The 16,644-nt window shown below is 58.0% G+C and overlaps 5 protein-coding genes across 5 annotated transcripts; 1 reads left to right on the top strand and 4 right to left on the bottom strand.

The window, feature by feature from the left end:
• Window positions 1–1,045: 1,045 nt before the first annotated feature.
• K452DRAFT_17668 (uncharacterized protein) lies at window positions 1,046–1,750 on the bottom strand. The gene has a single exon (XM_033535828.1). The coding sequence runs from the start codon at window positions 1,526–1,528 to the stop codon at window positions 1,091–1,093; it is 438 nt and encodes a 145-aa protein (XP_033398084.1). The 5' UTR covers window positions 1,529–1,750; the 3' UTR covers window positions 1,046–1,090.
• Window positions 1,751–1,798: 48 nt separating this feature from the next.
• Window positions 1,799–3,979, bottom strand: K452DRAFT_286795 (uncharacterized protein). The gene has a single exon (XM_033540365.1). It carries the CDS (start codon window positions 3,968–3,970, stop codon window positions 1,973–1,975), a length of 1,998 nt encoding a protein of 665 aa, XP_033398083.1. The 5' UTR covers window positions 3,971–3,979; the 3' UTR covers window positions 1,799–1,972.
• A 1,128-nt stretch (window positions 3,980–5,107) lies between these two features.
• K452DRAFT_17656 (uncharacterized protein) lies at window positions 5,108–5,518 on the top strand. Its single transcript, XM_033535827.1, has one exon. The coding sequence runs from the start codon at window positions 5,187–5,189 to the stop codon at window positions 5,409–5,411; it is 225 nt and encodes a 74-aa protein (XP_033398082.1). The 5' UTR covers window positions 5,108–5,186; the 3' UTR covers window positions 5,412–5,518.
• Window positions 5,519–8,953: 3,435 nt separating this feature from the next.
• K452DRAFT_17584 (uncharacterized protein) lies at window positions 8,954–10,163 on the bottom strand. The gene is made up of 4 exons (XM_033535826.1): window positions 9,909–10,163; window positions 9,633–9,731; window positions 9,442–9,522; window positions 8,954–9,357 (listed from the first exon to the last, which is right to left on the bottom strand). The coding sequence occupies exons 1-4, from the start codon at window positions 10,028–10,030 to the stop codon at window positions 9,066–9,068; spliced, it is 594 nt and encodes a 197-aa protein (XP_033398081.1). The 5' UTR covers window positions 10,031–10,163; the 3' UTR covers window positions 8,954–9,065.
• A 2,751-nt stretch (window positions 10,164–12,914) lies between these two features.
• On the bottom strand, window positions 12,915–16,167 carry K452DRAFT_286791 (uncharacterized protein). Its single transcript, XM_033540364.1, has 7 exons — window positions 15,675–16,167; window positions 15,580–15,618; window positions 15,416–15,521; window positions 15,228–15,361; window positions 13,545–15,171; window positions 13,267–13,492; window positions 12,915–13,213 (listed from the first exon to the last, which is right to left on the bottom strand). The coding sequence occupies exons 1-7, from the start codon at window positions 15,709–15,711 to the stop codon at window positions 12,944–12,946; spliced, it is 2,439 nt and encodes an 812-aa protein (XP_033398080.1). The 5' UTR covers window positions 15,712–16,167; the 3' UTR covers window positions 12,915–12,943.
• Window positions 16,168–16,644: the final 477 nt, after the last annotated feature.

Below are 16,644 nucleotides of genomic sequence, written 5' to 3'. Positions count from 1 at the left end.
CACAACAACCGCCCACCTACCCAGCGCGGGCGCGCAAGCGAACGTTCGGATGATCGCCGCCAGTCAACCAACCCACATCTGAAACAAGCCAACCCCCCAAAGCAGAAAGCAGAAACCAAACCCCAAAACCAGAAAGCAGAAACGAAACCGCATCGAATGGAAGCCTTGAAACCGGCCTGGCGGCGCAGCCCCCACACACACGTACATACTAACTACGTACGCGAAACGCGAAACAGGACACACCTAGCAACTGCCGCTTCGGTGTGCTTCCGTTCCGCGTCGTATCGCGTCGCGGCGCGAGCTCGTGTTTGCTGCCCTGCTCGTACCTACGGCCCTACGGTCCTGCCACTACGTGCGGTAGTTGGTAGAGAGATGGTGATGGGTGATGCCCGGATCGCAAATCGCAAACCTGCGCAACCAATCCGGACGCCAGACGTCGTCTACCTACGCGCGCGCGCAGCTGCTGCTCAATCTCACTCACCAGCCAACCATCCCAACCACTCATCCAACCCAACCACAGCCCATCACCATTCCACCACACACACTCACCACACACACACAGCTCATCTCGCTTCCCAGCCAGCCCCCCGCCAACCGCCAACCGCCACCCCGCCCATCAAATCACCTCGGCACTCATGGAAAAGCTGCAACCTTGCAAGCAACAAGTGCAGCTCAGCTTACTCAACGTGACGTCCGCCGTCCCCACCGACCGACCGCTCGCGTGCACGTTACGTTATCTCCGCAAACGCCGCCCTCTCTGCACTGCACATCACTCACATACCGCACATCCCGCATCATCGCCCAATGCCCATCACTGCACATCACTCATCATCGGCACTCACCGCTCGCCTCGCGTGCTCCTCTGCCAACTTGGCACTTGACACTCAAGGCGAGCGTGTTTCAACTGCCGAGCCCGGCGGCGACGATCGTGGACCGCAGGGCAGCAGGGCAGCAGGGCAGCAGGGCAGCAATCGCAAGATGTACGCATGTAGGTATGTAAGAGGTGTGTAAGTGGTGTGTAAGTGATGTGTATGTATGAGCTCACACATACATACAAACATGAGTAGGTTTGATTATTAACAACTACCTGCTACACAGGTAGGTACAGTGCGGCTTCGCGCAGCAGTGCTGATGGAGGTAGTGGTGGAGGAGGAGGAGACGGTAAGTGGTATATATACACGGTATCAAGCGCGGGGAGTGTACAGTACAGAGAAGGCGCAACAGATGAACAGACAGACAGACAACCAAGCAGGCAAGCAGGCAACCAAGTAAACAGGAACGCGTGCGCGTGCTCTCGGAGCGAGAGACTGGGTGGACAGACAAATAGACAGACAGACAAGATAAGACAGACGTAAACAGCAAAGCAAAGCAAAGCGCTCCCAGGGGTAATCCCATGTCCCGTGAACGCCATGCGGAAACGAGTTAAGCAGCAACAACAAGCGCAAGCAGACAGACAGACAGCCAGACAGAAGACGGCGGCACCATCGCTCTCCTTCCCCCACCACAGCGCATTCATACATACCCTCATTCCACCCTAAGAGTTTTTTTTTTTTTGGATCACCAAACATGCAGCAAAGAAAAACGAGAAACAGAAGAAGCTCCGAGACCCAAAGGAAAAAGCTCATCACGCGTAACGACCATGGCGAAATCCCCAGACCCGTTCCTCCCGATTCCTGTGTGTGTGTGTGTGTGTGTGTGTGTGTGTGGGTGTGTGTGTGAAAGAAAAAAGAAAAGAATGATCCTCCCTGCGCATAAAAAACAAACGCCGTGATATATGCAGACATCAGACAGTAATAATAGCAGCAGCAGCGGCAGTCCGCCCGCCCGCCCAAGCAAGCAAGCAGCCAGCCAGGCAGCCATAACAAAAAACATGGAAATATAGACAACGAACAGACAGACAAACCGACGAAATTATATAAAAAGAATAGACGGGGCAGGATCATCTCACGAAAAACGGAGGAGACAGACAGACTCACGCGCTGCTCGGCCACGAATTGCGCTCCTTCTGATGCACCGACGGCAGCTCCAAGTCCTTGTCCCTGCGCCTGCCAAACCAGCGCCTGCGCGGCGGCAGCGGGCGCTGATAAGCCGGGGAGACGCAGGTCGAGAGCTCGTGCTCGTCGCAGGAGCCCAGATCGATAGGGTCGACCTGCCTGCGCGCGGCAGGCAAAAAATTCAGGTACAGCGGCAAGAGCGCGCCGAACGCCGCCGCCGCAATGGGCACGCAGTACGCGTAGCGCACGCCGTGCGACTTCTGCACGCCGTAGAAGACGGGCGGCAGCACGGCCGCGCCCGACACGGCGGCCGTCAGCCACGTCGACGCTTCCTTCGTGTTGCGCCCGAGCCCGCGCAGAGCCTGTGCGAAGACCAGCGAGAAGATCGGCCCCTCGAAGAAGTAGAGGAACACGACTGCGATGGCGGCCAGGTTGCCGTCGGACTCGAAGGCTACGATCGCGAACGCCATCACGCCTAGAAAGCAGACGAGCATGATCGCCCGCGGCCTCACCCACACGTTGACCAGCGCGGCTAGGAACCGTCCCACTGCAAAGGCCGTGTGCGCGTACGCCATGTGGTTCGTCGTCTGGACCCATGGCGCCACGGCGTTGAAGTATGTCTTGAACGACGTCGACACGGCTTCTTGCACGCCCGTGTAGCAGAACATGGCGAACACGCCCAGCGCCAGCGTGATCCAGATGACGCGCACGTTGCCGATGCGTGCCACGTTCGCGTCGTCTGGCCGCTCCGCCGCGTCGTCCAGTTCCTGGCCCGTGGCTTCCGGCAGCGGTATGTAGAAGTATGCCACGGCGAGCAGAACGGTGAACAGAGATATGCCAAGGTATGTCCACTGCACGTCAATCAGGGAGTTTGCTTCGATTTTGAACAACACTTTCTTGGCCAGGAGCGGAGACGTGACCGTCGCGATGGCCTGGACGCCTTGCGAGATGTTCAAACGGATTTCAGCGTGCTGCGGCGGCCCGCAAAGGGCAATAAACGGGTTCGCGGCAATCTCCAGCGTCGACAGACCTAATCCTATGATAAAGTTCGAGATTAAGAATGCAGGATACGACGTCAGAACCGCCGAGGGCCAGAAAATCAGACTCCCGCAAGCGTAGATGCAGAGCCCAACGATAAAGCAAGCTTTGAAACCAAACTTCTGGAACACGATCCGCCCGAACGTTACTGGCCCAACGAAATACCCTACGAAATAGAGACTGTGGATGCTGATGCTCTGGCCCGTCGTCATGTTGGCAAACTCCTGAAACCGGCTGTTGAGAACGTCAAGCAGGCCATACGCAAACCCCCACACGAAGAAGAGGAACGTGACCACGGCAATTGGAAAAATGGACTCGCGAGTGCTCAGTTGGACCAGGCTCTTCTTTCGCTTGAAACTAACAAAATCAAAGAAGGTCGGAGACGGCGCGCTCGTGTGTCTGGTGCTGTTGGTCAGGGCGGTTGTCGTTCGCTGGCACTGCGGAAGCTCGTCCATATCGGGCGTCGTCAGGAAGTCCATCATTCCCATGGGCTCGTCTGGCCCAGGCGTGGCAATTGGCGGTGGCTCTTGAACCGGCGCTTCCGCGGACGGCACGTACTGTACTCGGGCCAGGTCCATGCTGCTTAGCGTCTGCCGCCTGTGAGTCTGCGATTGCAAGGTGTCACCCGCATCCCGCAGGATGCGCGGCATGAAGCGCGAGACGAGCGGCTTCAATGCCGGAACGCAACCGCACATGATGCCGACGTTGACCTCGATTGCAGACCACATGAACGACAACGACGCGTACCAGGCAAAGTCGCTCTGCTCGTGGTTCCTCGTTTCCGCGGAGGAGCTCTGCATCCAAGCCCGGAGGCCCTGGAGGCGAGTGACGGAGGCCTGCTGCAGATAGGCAATTCGAACGACATCGACCACGGCGGCGAAGATGCCGAATCCAAAGGTGATGACGAGGATCGTCTTTTGCTTGCGTGGCAACCGCATCGAGGTGAGAACCGGCATGGGCAGGAACAGGATGGCGAGGTCGGTGATGATGTTGAGAGGAGCGGACGAGAGGTAGAGGGTGACAATGTCGATGCAGTGCGCATCTGCCGGTGTCGGGTTCTGAAGGGCGGCGCTGATGGGACGGCACTGGATGATGTTGAGGACGGTGAGAGCTGCACCGCCAAAGTTGACGACGAGGAGGGTACAGATGACGGCCCATCGGAAGATTACCCGGCTTTTGGAGAGGGTGAGGTAGAAGACCAGGATGGACGTCTTGGTCGCCATAAGACAGGGATTGTATAGTACCGTGAAGACGTACTCGCACAGCTTCAGCGAACGGTCCCAGGCGTCGGGCACGTTGCGTTCATGCCTGCCGAGGCCATAGCGGGTGCCAAAGCAGCTAGCGAAGGAGAGACCAAAGGCGAGGATCCACGCGAGTATCTGGTGGGACGTCAGCGCACTCGGAGGCTCGCAGTGACTGGCGGCGCGGGCCTACCATGAAATAGTCGTCCCAGCCCGTCTTCTTGACGACTCCGATGCGCGATGCCAGGCGAAAGAAGACGAAGACGGTCGAGCAGACTATCATCGCAATGGTGACGGCCAGCACCACGGGACCGCGAGTGGGGAAGCCGTCGCCATCATTGGAGTTCATGGTAGTGCGACGGAGGCCGTCCGCTCGCCATAGTCGTGCCTACGGGACAGCTGCGCAGCTTCGCGCGCCGCAGAGAATCGTGACGCCGCGTGGCTTTGACGTTGGCCCCGAGGACTCGGGATTTGGCACGAGGGTGGCGCGAGCTGGCAACGTCACCGAGGGGCTCTCGGCAAATGATTGATAGGTATGGATGGATATATTAGGTCGGGTAACTCTCTTCCACGCAACGTCGGGTCGGGCGGGAGTGCGCGGGACGGCAGGGGGAGGAAAGGGCGTCGACGATAGAGAGGGAGAGACAGGAAAGAGGAAAGAAGAAGGAAGAATGAGGCAGGCAGGCGCAGGCCGAATAGTCAGAGAAAAGGACCCTGCCGGTTTGACCGCTAATCCCCCAGGAGCACGTACCGACGACAGGGGGGGTCGCAGCTTAGATATAAACTTTTCCACGACGCTGTGGAGAGGCGTCAGCCACCATGTCAGGCGGGCCAGCACGCCAATGCCTCTGCTGCATTCGGCCGTTGGCAAGTCTGGGGAAGCTGTGTTCTTTTTCTTCATACACCCGTGGCTATGTGCAACTCTCTCTCTCTCCCTCTCTCTCTTCTTGTGTGGGTGAGAGAGATGGAACGCCTCCCTCGTGTTTTTTTGTTCTCTTCCACTCTCTCTCTCTCACCCCGCGCGCGCGCGAGAGCGATCACGGCCGAAATACCAAATCGGTCACTATCAATCATCCCAATGCCGGGTCGGCCGCCTCGGCGAAACCCAAGGGGATGTCCCGGAGATTCACACGCCTAATTTCAAGCGCGCGACACGAGACGCTCCATCACGCCGTCGCGCGCCGCCTCTTCCATTTTTAAAAAATTTAGTTAAATGACGATATGATCAATCAATCGCAACGGGGGAGATGATCACTCGGCCATCCCTGCCCGCCACGTGAGAGTGACAGCCAGACTTGAAGAATGTCCAACAACTCATCATCCCTCGGGCCCTCTCACACGTGTATCTGCATATGCTTCCCCTCCCATTCTACGAAAATACCACCTCCGCCACCCGTCAGGCGTCCAACCTTCCTTCGCCTACAACCACGCACCCTGCGGAGAAGCACGCCGTCTGGACCACCGTTACTTTTAGAGTAGGTATATCTGCCAGAGCACGCAAGCAACGCCTGTGCGCCCGCCGCCGCCGCCATCTAGCCGCGAAGAGGCGCGGCCCGAAGCCTGCAGAATGTGCGGGGATAACGTGTTCCTCAGCCGGTGGTTGAAAGGTGAAAGCTCACACCGACTGTTGTTGTTGCGGCTCCCCGATGCTCGCCCCTGAAGCCCGCCGGCTACTCGCGCCTCGGCCCGCAGTGGAAGTAAGGTCTCATCAATTGCCTGAAGATAGGTAGGTTAGGTAGGTAGGTAGGCAGGCAGGTCCGGGCTTCATGCCGCTGGGCATGGTCGGAGGATTTCCCCCCCATATTTGCACTATCTTTGGCGCGCTCCTACGCGGAAAAACTGCAGGTCGGTGGCACAGCTAACTCAAATCAACACCCTCTTACCCCGCACTTTCCTTGTTCCCTCTCTTGCGAGGCAGACGTCTCGCAGCAGCAGACGCCAAAAAGAGAGCGTCATACCTTTAGGGCTGTGCGCGCGGGATCTGCTAGCTGATGAGCTGGCTGTAGATGGGGACTCGGGGCGCTGAGCGGTGGCTGGAGCAAAAAGCTTTGATGCCAGCAGGCTCGCGCGCACGCATCGGATGGGTCTCGAGATCACGGCCTTCACCGCGCCGCCGGGGGAGGAGAAGAAGACACAGAAAGAGAAGGATGTAGTATGAACGCCGCGCCAACGTCTTGTTTCAGCCCTCTCCTCACGCCTTCGTTTGCCCCGCCCTCTCGCTGAAAGAAGCACCCATCTCCGCCACACCGGTGAGACGAGCGAAAATGCTGATATCAGAAGAAAAACGGCCTGACCGCCTGTTCGCAGCGCGCCAGCAGAGTGGCGCGGCCCACTCCCAACGACCAATGGAGCCCCGACCTCGAGCCCTTCCGTAGCCGGTGCTGAAAAGCTTCGCCCTTCTAGAACAACCCCGTTTTCTCTTGCTGCGCATCGTTTTGCAAGCACCGGCCATGCTGCTTCCCGCGCGCGCGCCGCCGCCGCCGCCACCGCACCGCACCCATCGACATACCTACCTACCTCCTCCAACCTCGTCCTGCCAAGCCGCCTGCCGTGACGACGCCGTGACGCGGTGTGCCCGCCCTTCCTGCCTGCCTATCGACGGGACGTTGCGCCTGCGCGGTGGAGACCCGGGCTCCGCTGTAGCCGCGCGGACGCGCAGCGGGACTGCTGCTGCGTGAAGAGCCGCCGAAGCCTCTGCTTTTGCCTGCCAACACCGCGAGATACCCTCTCTTTTCCGCCGCCTCTCGTTTCAGAGAACCCGCTCTTCTCTCTCTCCCCGCTCTCGCTCCATTTACTCCCTTCCTTCCCTGCCCGCCCCATCAGTGCCTCTCCAGACGCCACGCAACAGCAAGCACGCACGGCAAAGTCCGCAGACAGGGAGATTCGCCCCGCGCCACTGCAGCCATAGAGCCGGCCGGCTAGGTTTGAGGTAGGCTAGAAGGAAGGAAGGAAGGAAGCCAGCGCACGCGGGAAACCGTGACGACGCAGTAAATCCCGCACTATGGGTACGGTGTTCTTTTGCATTCTCTTTCCATCCAAGCGAGCAGCATCTGCATGGCGAGCGTGAAGAACAAATAAGACGGACCAAGACAGCCCTGCCTAACCCAAGACAAGACAAGACAAAGCTACACTCATCCAACCCCCCTCCCTCACCACCCCGACACACACACCACACCACACCAGCCACACCCCTCCACATCCCCTAGCCATGACAGCGCGCACATGGCCGCAAAGCCGCGCGTGTGAACTACGCAGTAGCGGCACGCCGCAAGGCGTGGCATAGCATGGCATGCAGGTACCAGCGCCAGCGCCAGGCGACCTCCTCTAGAGTAGAGTAGAGTACTCTAGAACGCGCGTTAGAAGGCTTCTCTGGAACCTTATCTCTACACCCTAGAAGTATTCCCGCACTACTACACACTAGAGTACACCACGCTCTATTCCCGCACTAGTACCCTTAGCCCACCCCGCAAAAAATACCACCACCATCGGCCCCAGGTCCGGCCCCGGGGCTGGTCCTAGTTCCGGCAGCCCGCGTGCGTGCGTCCTGCTACGTGCTGCAGGGGGTCGTTAGCACGTACAGTAGTAGCGACGTTAGTGCTGATTACTCTTACTTACTCTAGAGTACACACGTCGCTACGAAGTGCGAAGTGCGTGGTGCGGTAGAGTAAGTACAGTAGCGCGCTAGCACTAGCGCCGCGCCGCGCGTGCCTGGCGTGAGGGGTCCTGCTAGCTAGCGTGGGCTGCGGCTGGGGTTTTGGGTTTGGGGTGAGCTGCGGCTAAGGGGGCGGGTTTCTTTCCCCGCTTTGGGTTGTGCTGCTTTGTGGGGAAGGAAGAGGGTGGGCGGGGAGGCGGGTCAGGGGGTTCGGGGGAAGTTGGGTTGGTGGTGGGATAGATGGGGTGGGTAGGTAACCCGCTCACCAGGCCGCCTCATTCGTACCTGCCCAAGGTGTGCGTGAAAAGGACGCCGCTCCAGTACTCCTCTCCTCTCCTCTCCTCTCCTCTCCTTGAAGATGTCGACACCGACGCCACCACGCCCCCTCTCGCGGTATGGTCCAACTGCCATGTCGCTACCTATCGCGCCCGCCTATGCTGTCAGCTATGCGCGTGCAGTGCACACCCACCTACACCACACCTCACCACCACCGCCCTCACCCCGTGGACTTCCCCAGCCGGCCCGTGTGCTACAGCACGAGACGAGGGGTCGTGGGTCGTCGTGTAGCGTGACCGCGCACGCTTAGGTACGAATACGCATACGCATGCGCGGCTGGGGTGGTACAACACGGTATTGTACGAGCACGCACGCACGTACGTACGCAGGTAGCGAGGGGGGTTTTGCACTGTGCTGTGCTGGCTTGGCTGGGGTAAGGTGATTCGTGGTGCGTGGTGAGTGATGAGTGATTGGGAGGGTAAGTAAGGTAGTGCGTGGTGGTGGTGAGGCGAGAGTAAGTAGAGGAGAGAAACGGATCCGTATGTCTCTCTTTTTCTTTTTCGATTGCTTGTTTATCTGTCCATTCCCAAAGCGAATGTTGGCGACAAGAACAAGAAAGAGGAAAGACAGCTCGGACTAATACAAACTAAGAAACGCAGCAGTGACTGGAAGTAAAAGAAGCACGACTATCCCAACAACAACAACAGCAGCAGCAGCAGCAGCAGCAGCAGCACAGAACGCTCAAGCCCCTTCTTTCCCTACCCTCACCACCACCACCACCACAACAACAACAACAACAACAAACGAGCACACATTACATTACGCCTCTCCCATCACACCCCACCGCACAACACAAACTCCAACCTACAACAACGCCGCAAAGCCCATCACAGCAGCCAACACGCCACCAGACTGCACGCCCCTAGCCACGCTACCAGCATTCGCGGCCGCGGTGCTCGTCCTCTCGCTGCTGCCACTACCACTGCCGCTTTCACTGCCACCAGTGCTGCTGGAGCTGGACCCCGAGTCCAGGGAGTCGAAGCCGGTGGTCGTGGCCGCGGAGCCAGAGCCCGTGGCCGTGCCCGAGCCGGAGCGGGCCGAGGTGGCCGAGGCGCTGGGGCGCGTCTTCGCTGCTTCGCTGCTGGAGGAGAGGGCGCTGCGCGCGTGGACGTGTTAGCGGGTTTGCTGCGTGCGTGTGTGCGTTTGGGGAGCTTGTGTGTGGGAGGGAGGGAGAACTTACGGCGCGGCGGCTCCGCAGTACGATGCCACCTGGCTTTGGACACCGCTGCGGGCGGGCAGCCCCGGGCAGTTGTTGTAGCAGCTGGTGGTGCGTTAGCGTGGGTGATTCGCTGTTAGCTCGTCTCGTCTCGTCGCAGTCACGGTGTATCTGGACCGTGGCGGTGGCGGAGACATCGCTGGGGGACCACGTACGTCAGGATGTCCTGGTGCGTGTTGCACAGGCAGACCCAGTCGTTAGCGGGGCAGGCCGCGGCGCGGGGCTGCAGGGTGTCGAGGCAAGCATCGAGGATGCTGCGAGAAGAGGAGGCGCGTCAGTACGTTCGTTCAGTCATTCATCGTTCAGTGCTCAGTGCGCGTCCATTCCGGCCAGCGGGTCGGTGCCGGTTTCGTGCGTGCCACTGTTGTTGTTGCACAAAAACAACAACAACAACATAACCAACTCGGCAAAAACAAGGGATGTAAACATACTTCTGAGCAGGACAGTCCGATCCCGACGACGACGGAGAAGATCCTGCGGCAGTCGACGTCGCGCTCTGAGCTGCGGCCAGGCCGACAGTGGCGCACAGGAGTACAGTGACCGAGAAGCGCATCGTGAAGACGAGTGTCAACGACGAAGACAGCGGATTAAAACGAGATGAGTGAGGGAGAAGAAGCGCAACAGAAGTCTTTAGCAGCTCTCAACGACAGAAGACGTAGATTGTTCGTTCGGTCAACAACACCAGCGAAGGTAAGGTGAAGTAAAGCAGCAGGCAGGCTCGTACGGATCCGTACCTAGAGAGGAAGACGAAGCAAATCAGAAGCAGGAGAGAAGAAGGGAGAAGGAAAGACAGGAAGAAAGGGTCCCGGGCGCGCGGCATTTATGTACCTACACCCAAACATGCACACCAGCCCGGTAACGCGGACGTCGGAGGCGCGCCCGCCCCAGTTCCAGAGTGCAGCCAGAGCTGGCTGCCGTGCCCTCTAGCCCGCCCCAGCAGCTCGACTAGCGCGCGATGGCTGCATGCGTGCAATGCACCCATCACCACACACGCCCGCGTCGGCGTGCCCCTTCTCCCAGCAAAACAAAACAAAAAAAATAAAACAAATAATATAAAATAAACACCCCTTCCCCGCGACTGCGTCCTCGCATTAGTTAGTTATATTAGATATTTCAGTGCAGTGCACTGCGCTTTTCAACGCACCGCTCGCTCGCTGCTGTCCCAGCAACAGAACCAACAAAGTCCGACCCAAAGCGCGCGCGCGTGCCGTAGCTCTTGTACCACACCAGCCGCGTCCAGCCACCCACCACACCACCACTCTATTTCTGGCGCCGCCAGCCCGATCCAGCGCCTGTATTACCGCGCCATTGCCCATCGTTGTCCATTGCTATGCTATGCTATGCTGTCTAAGGAGGGATGGGACGGCATAGATACGAGGTTCCTACCTAGGTTGGTCACGACCGATTCCGAACCAATTCTTGGTGGTGGGTGGATGGGCACGGCCCTCCCTCTCTTGCCCGAAAACATCGCCTGCTTCTGCGCCTGCAGCACCTGCACTTCCGCCTCTTCCACCACGTCCAGCAAAAGCACCAATGGAAACGCACCAGCCACTCCCTGCCGCGTCCGCCACCCAGAGCCAGGATTCCCCAGAGCCGCACAGACCACTGGGTGGCATTGGTGCGCGCGCCCACGCCAACCCCATGATCTGCCATTGCCCCTGCCTGTGACCGTGGCCGACGCGTCTACTCCCACTTCTAGAGCACTCTGTGCCGTTTGGATGTTTGTTTGTTCTTACTGCTGGCTGTCTTGATTGCTTTGATTGCTTTACTTGCTTTACTTGCTTTACTTGCTTTACTTGCTTTACTTGCTTTACTTGCTTTACTTGCTTTACTTGCTTTACTTGCTTTACTTGCTTTACTTGCTTTACTTGCTTTACTTGCTTTACTTTAATTGCTGTGTGCGTGTGGGGGAGAGTGTGTGTGCAATAGATACATACCTACCTAGATGGATAGATAGATGGAGGATCTGCTTCTGCTCGCAAACGTCTGTCTGTCTCCCCCGCTTCATAATCAATATCATCGGCGGCGATGTACTTACCTTACTTACCTACCTACTTACCTACCATCGCACAGTAACAACCCCAACCCTACCACCGTAACCTTAACTTTCAACCCCAGCCAGCCTCAAACCCCCAGCACCAGCCCCGACCACGCCCTAACCCAGCTCCAACCACCCCTACCTTACCAAGCCAATCCCAATCCCATCCCATACCCAATCAATCGCACCAACCACCAACCACCAGCCACCAGCCCAGCAGACCAAGCAACAGAAACCAAGAAGAAGAAAGAAGTGATTAAGGTAGTGTAGTTAGCTTTATCTGCGCTGCCCATCCAGCCTAGCCCAGTGTTCGCCCAGTTTAGCCCAGTCCATCCCGCCCATCCAGCCATCCATCCATCCATCCATTCAGAACCTTCCGCCTGCGTGCCAGGGCGACAGGCTTGCCGCAAGCCGCACTCAAGCCGCACGCAAGCCGCACGCAAGCCACCAGCGGCCGGCCATCCATAGCACCTTGCTGATATATGTATACGGGCCCTCTCCCTCCCCCTCCCAAAGACCCCGCTGCCCGCACCCAGCAGCACCAGCAGCACCAGCAGCACCACCAACCAACCAACCAACCACCCCTTCACCATCCATCCCCCAAGCCCTAGGTAGGTACCTAGCCCTTGCCCTCCCAATCCAACCACCCTCCATCCCATCCTCCCACCGTCCCACATCCCTCCCTCCCGTCCTTCCGTCCTTCCTTCCGTCCCCACCTCCAACCAAGAAAAAAGAGTAGGTAGGTAGGTAGGTAGGTAGATAGTTAGTTGCCTTCAACCCATCACCAGCACCACCGCAACAAGAGAGAGAAAGCAAGCGGTCAGAGACGAGAACCAAAAAAAGAAAAGGAAAAGGAAAAAAGGCAAAGGGAAAAACACACTTAAGAAAGAAGAACGCCAACGACGACAAACAACACCAATGAAAAAGAAAAAGAAAACCAGCAAAAAGCGCAAAACCACACAACTCACACGCAAAACGTCCTCCGTGACGGAGCTCCCTCCATGGCTAGACTTTGAAAAACAATCGCCCGCGCGCAAAACATCCACGGCGCGAGCAACCGGCCGCGAGCTTTCGACGCTGTGCGCTTCTGCTCCTCCCTCGCCCCTACCCACTCACTCACTAAACTCAACTCAACTCACTCACTCTCACACCAACAACAACAACAAGCCTCCACAGACCGAGCGATGATGGATGGAGGAGAGGAGAGGGGACGCGACGGAGAATTTCGCCAATTTTGCTTTCCGGTCATGCCTGCCATAAACGAAGTATCGAGCCGATGGCCTGTACAGAGAACACTTTTTTTGCACAGGGCTGCGGCGGGGTATTAAGGAATTTGACGACGACGACGACGACGACGACGACGACGACAGGGTGCAAAAAAAAAAAAAAAACACACAGACCCTGGTACCTGTAATGCCGGACATCCATCTACTCCTGCCCGAATCCAACCGTCTCCTCCACGGCAATCGTGAGCTTCTGGTTGAGCGCGTCGTACGTCTTGTACGGCGGCAGGTCCAGACGGTTGAAGCACGTGTGCGACTTGGGCAGCTGCGTCGGCTCGCCCGCCTTTTCGATCGTGAACCGTCTGGGTCCGTCGCTGCCCTGGAGATCCTTGAATCCGTTGACGGGGATACGAGACGTACCCGTCGCGAACTGCAGCAGACGCGACTTTTGTTCCGAGTCCCAGCTCCGGATGCACTGAATCAGATGTTAGAACAGAGCAGATTATCATCGAACACTTGTATACTGACCTTCCAGAAGTTCTGAATGACCTCGTCGCTCTCGGTGTAGCCGCGGTAGTCGGTGTGCTTCTTCCAGTCATCGACATCAATGTCCGCAATACCACCAATCAGCAGCTCCAGCTCGCGCTCATCGAAGACGTTGACAAGATCCGGAGGAATAAGCTCGTTGAATCCAGTGATGAAGGCGTTGAACTGCTCCTCCACCCGCTTCTGAATGCGCCACTCAGTAATGAGTCTATAATTGTTAGCGTTAGCGGCTCCAGCAATAGTTCCATGCCCAGACTTACTCAATGTATTCCTTCTTGTTCTCGTTCGTAACCTCAATGTCCCGTCCGCCAGGCTTGAGATCGATAGTGACGGTCTCACCGAAGCGCTCATCGTCGGTGGAAAACGTGAGGTCGAGGACACCGTCAATGTCATTGTCCATCGTCCACTGCAAGTTGCGGTGGAAATCGGCGTCGACGCCCTCCATGTCCTGCAGAGTGACCTTCTTCCGCAGAATCATCTTGTAGAACGCGCCAATGAAGAACGCATCCAAGAAACGCCTGTGGAAGATGGCAAGACCGACAACACGGCCAATGAACTTGAAGTAGTTCAGATGCTCGGGGTTGATGCCCGAGTGGGGGTTGATCTGAAGCGTGTAGTTGTCGTGCGCCGAGTACTCGAACAGGCAGTAGAACGGGTTAAACATCTCGTGAGACAACAGGAAGAAGAATTCTCTGCTGAGACCACCATAATCCAAACCATCTTCGCCATCGAACTTGACCATAAGACGCTTCTTCAGGTCACCAGCGCTCTGCCTCATAATCTCATGGTAAGAGTCCTCGAAAATATGCGTTCTGCGGACCTTGACGTGGCATTGGCCGGAGACGATCCGCAGAGCTGGCTGCGAACGGAAGTAGATCAACTTCCGCCTGAAATCACGCTTGTACTGTGGCACGTTCTGGTCCAGAGAAGAAGGCAGTCTCGGGTCGTCCCAAGTCGTCGTCTTGGTGTTGTGGTCGACAAAGTAGACACGAGCGGTGTTGGTCAACCGCATTTCCCAGCCGCTGGGCAGAGGGCCAAGCTGCGACACGGGCTGCTGCTGAATGGTTCCGTTCTGAGCGTTGCTGCCATACATCCGGATGTACTGCTGGCGGCGGGGATCCACCCAGGTAGTGGTCCGAGTGTTGTGGTCAACAAAGTAAGCTCTGCCCTCAGGCGTATGTCTCTGCTCCCAACCGGACGGCAGCTCTCCCGTGCCCGCGGTGGTCGCGCCGGTCGCCATCATGGAAACAGCGCTGGCAGAAGGACCGGCTGGAGGAGAGGCATTCTGGCGTTCGGACAGCGTCGGCGAGTTCGCTCCAGTGCGATCCTCTGGAAGCATGCGGGCTTGATGTCTGGTGCGTTCCTGCTGCGTTTGCGCCGCCATCTGATTTCTTTGATCCGTCTCGTTGGTTCCAGCAGTCGGCCGTATCCATGTCGTCTGCCTGGTGTTGTGGTCCACGTAGTACGTCCGTCCCAGATGGTCCTCCCGCCGCTCCCAGCCTGGCGGAAGACGGCCTTGAGCATCTTCAAAAGCACTGTAGCCAGAAGCTCTTGGGTTTCCATTGGTAGATGCGGTAGATGGAGCCGCCCCAGGCGGTCCGCTCTGGCTCTGTCGTTGCGCGACGGTGCCCGGAGCACCCGGGCGATTTCCAGGATACATGTCGGGATGCAGGGATTGTGCGGGAGCGCCAGCGACTGGCGTGGTGGAGGCCTGCGTTGGGATTCCGTTGAGCGAAGAATGGGCAGATACAGAGGATGGCCGCGGTCCATTTTGGGCCTGAGACTGCGTGCTTATCGGCTGCGAAAGATTGGTAGACAAGTTGAGAATGAGCTTTCCGTGGACGACCATGTTATCATTCGACTTTTTAAGATCGCGTGTTAACATTTCTGTGGAACAGTCAGTTAGACCGGCGGTCAAAGAGAGCCGGATCAGGGAAGCATACCATCACCGCCTGCATCCAGATCTATAACGGTCCCGATGCGGACATTTATAACACCCAGGAAACCTTGATCCTTCTTCTTGAACTTCTTCTGGTCGAATATCTGAACCGCCAGTATGCTCTCCTCGGTAACCCTCCTGCGTCTAGTCAGTATCGCCCCCATGCCCCGCGCGGGCGGCCGGGTTGCTCACATGTCGAAGCTCTCGTTCCAGTATGGGTTCAGAGTCTTCTTGATGACGCTCGTCGTCCTCGTCTGCTCGCCGTTGACCGTGGCCACGGCGAAGGGGTCGGGGAATCCTGGGGATATGGGGTCAGCACGTCTGGTGGCCAAGGCGGGCAGGGCAGGGCGGCCTACGGAAGACATCGCGCTTGTAGAGTCCATCTGCGGCAATGACTATAGGGTGTCAGTTATGGGCGGGGTATGGCATCATAGATCGCGGGTGTGCTTACTGGTGACCCGCAGGTTGGGTTGAGCGGGTTGCTCCATGTCGTGTGGATGAGCTGTTCAACTCGCGGTCGACGGCGGCGGCGACGTGGTCGGGAAACACGGCCCTTAACACCTGAGCGGTTTCAGGGAGCTGATCCCAGGAGCGCGCGCGCGACAGTTATGTCAGCGTATAAGTATGGCGCAGGATGGTCGTCAAGGATAGCCGGGGGCTGTGCAGCGTTGAAGGGCTGGGTCGGGGCCAGGCTTCGGCCCGCGAATCGATGCCGGCACCGAGATCCAGAGGGGAGCGGCGAGTGGCGTCGATTGGGGGTTGCGTGGCCGGGCGGTATCCAGAGGGGAGGAAGAGGAAGAGGAGTCGGAAGAGGAGAGGTGGATGTTGTTGTCGGGGGAGGCGAGATGATGTGGTGCCCGTCGCCGACTTCGAGTAGCTTTGTCGAGAGTCTGGCGGGGCGCAGGCAAGGACAAGCGCGCAGCCCAAGGCCCAAATCCCTGCACGGGCGCGGATTGGAGGGGAGGCGAGCAGGCGGCCGGGCCTCAGCAACAGACGGCGAACGACTACGACCCAAACGACTGCACTGGCAATGGCGAACTTTTTTTCTTTTTTTTCCCCTCGACTATCAACCGCGTGATCGACGTGTGATGGAGGAGGTCGCCTCGTCCAAAAACCCGCTCTGCTCTCTGTCCTTGTACCTGCCAGCGCACTGACGCTGCCCTTTCATGATGTAATCCAAAGTCTCTGCCAGAGAGATGGGGTTTTTTCCTACACCTGTTTTAGTCATAGCTGAGTGTATCAGGCCTAAGCAGGTTGCGTTGCACTTTGTTCGACTGTGCGGCGCCATCACCGTGCCGCAGCCCTCCGCCCACCATTCGCCCACCCGCCGGTTCCCCTGCCGGCCATGCCGTTTCGTCTAGCCGTGCGTTCCGTCAGCAGATAGCAACTCGTCGACATAATGATTACTGCCATTTGCTACA

The sequence above is a fragment of the Aplosporella prunicola genome (assembly GCF_010093885.1).
Source record: "Aplosporella prunicola CBS 121167 unplaced genomic scaffold K452scaffold_11, whole genome shotgun sequence".
Taxonomy (NCBI): Eukaryota; Fungi; Ascomycota; class Dothideomycetes; order Botryosphaeriales; family Aplosporellaceae; genus Aplosporella; species Aplosporella prunicola.
The sequence above is the reverse complement of the archived record's forward strand: the minus strand, read 5'-3'. Positions and strand labels throughout refer to the sequence as shown.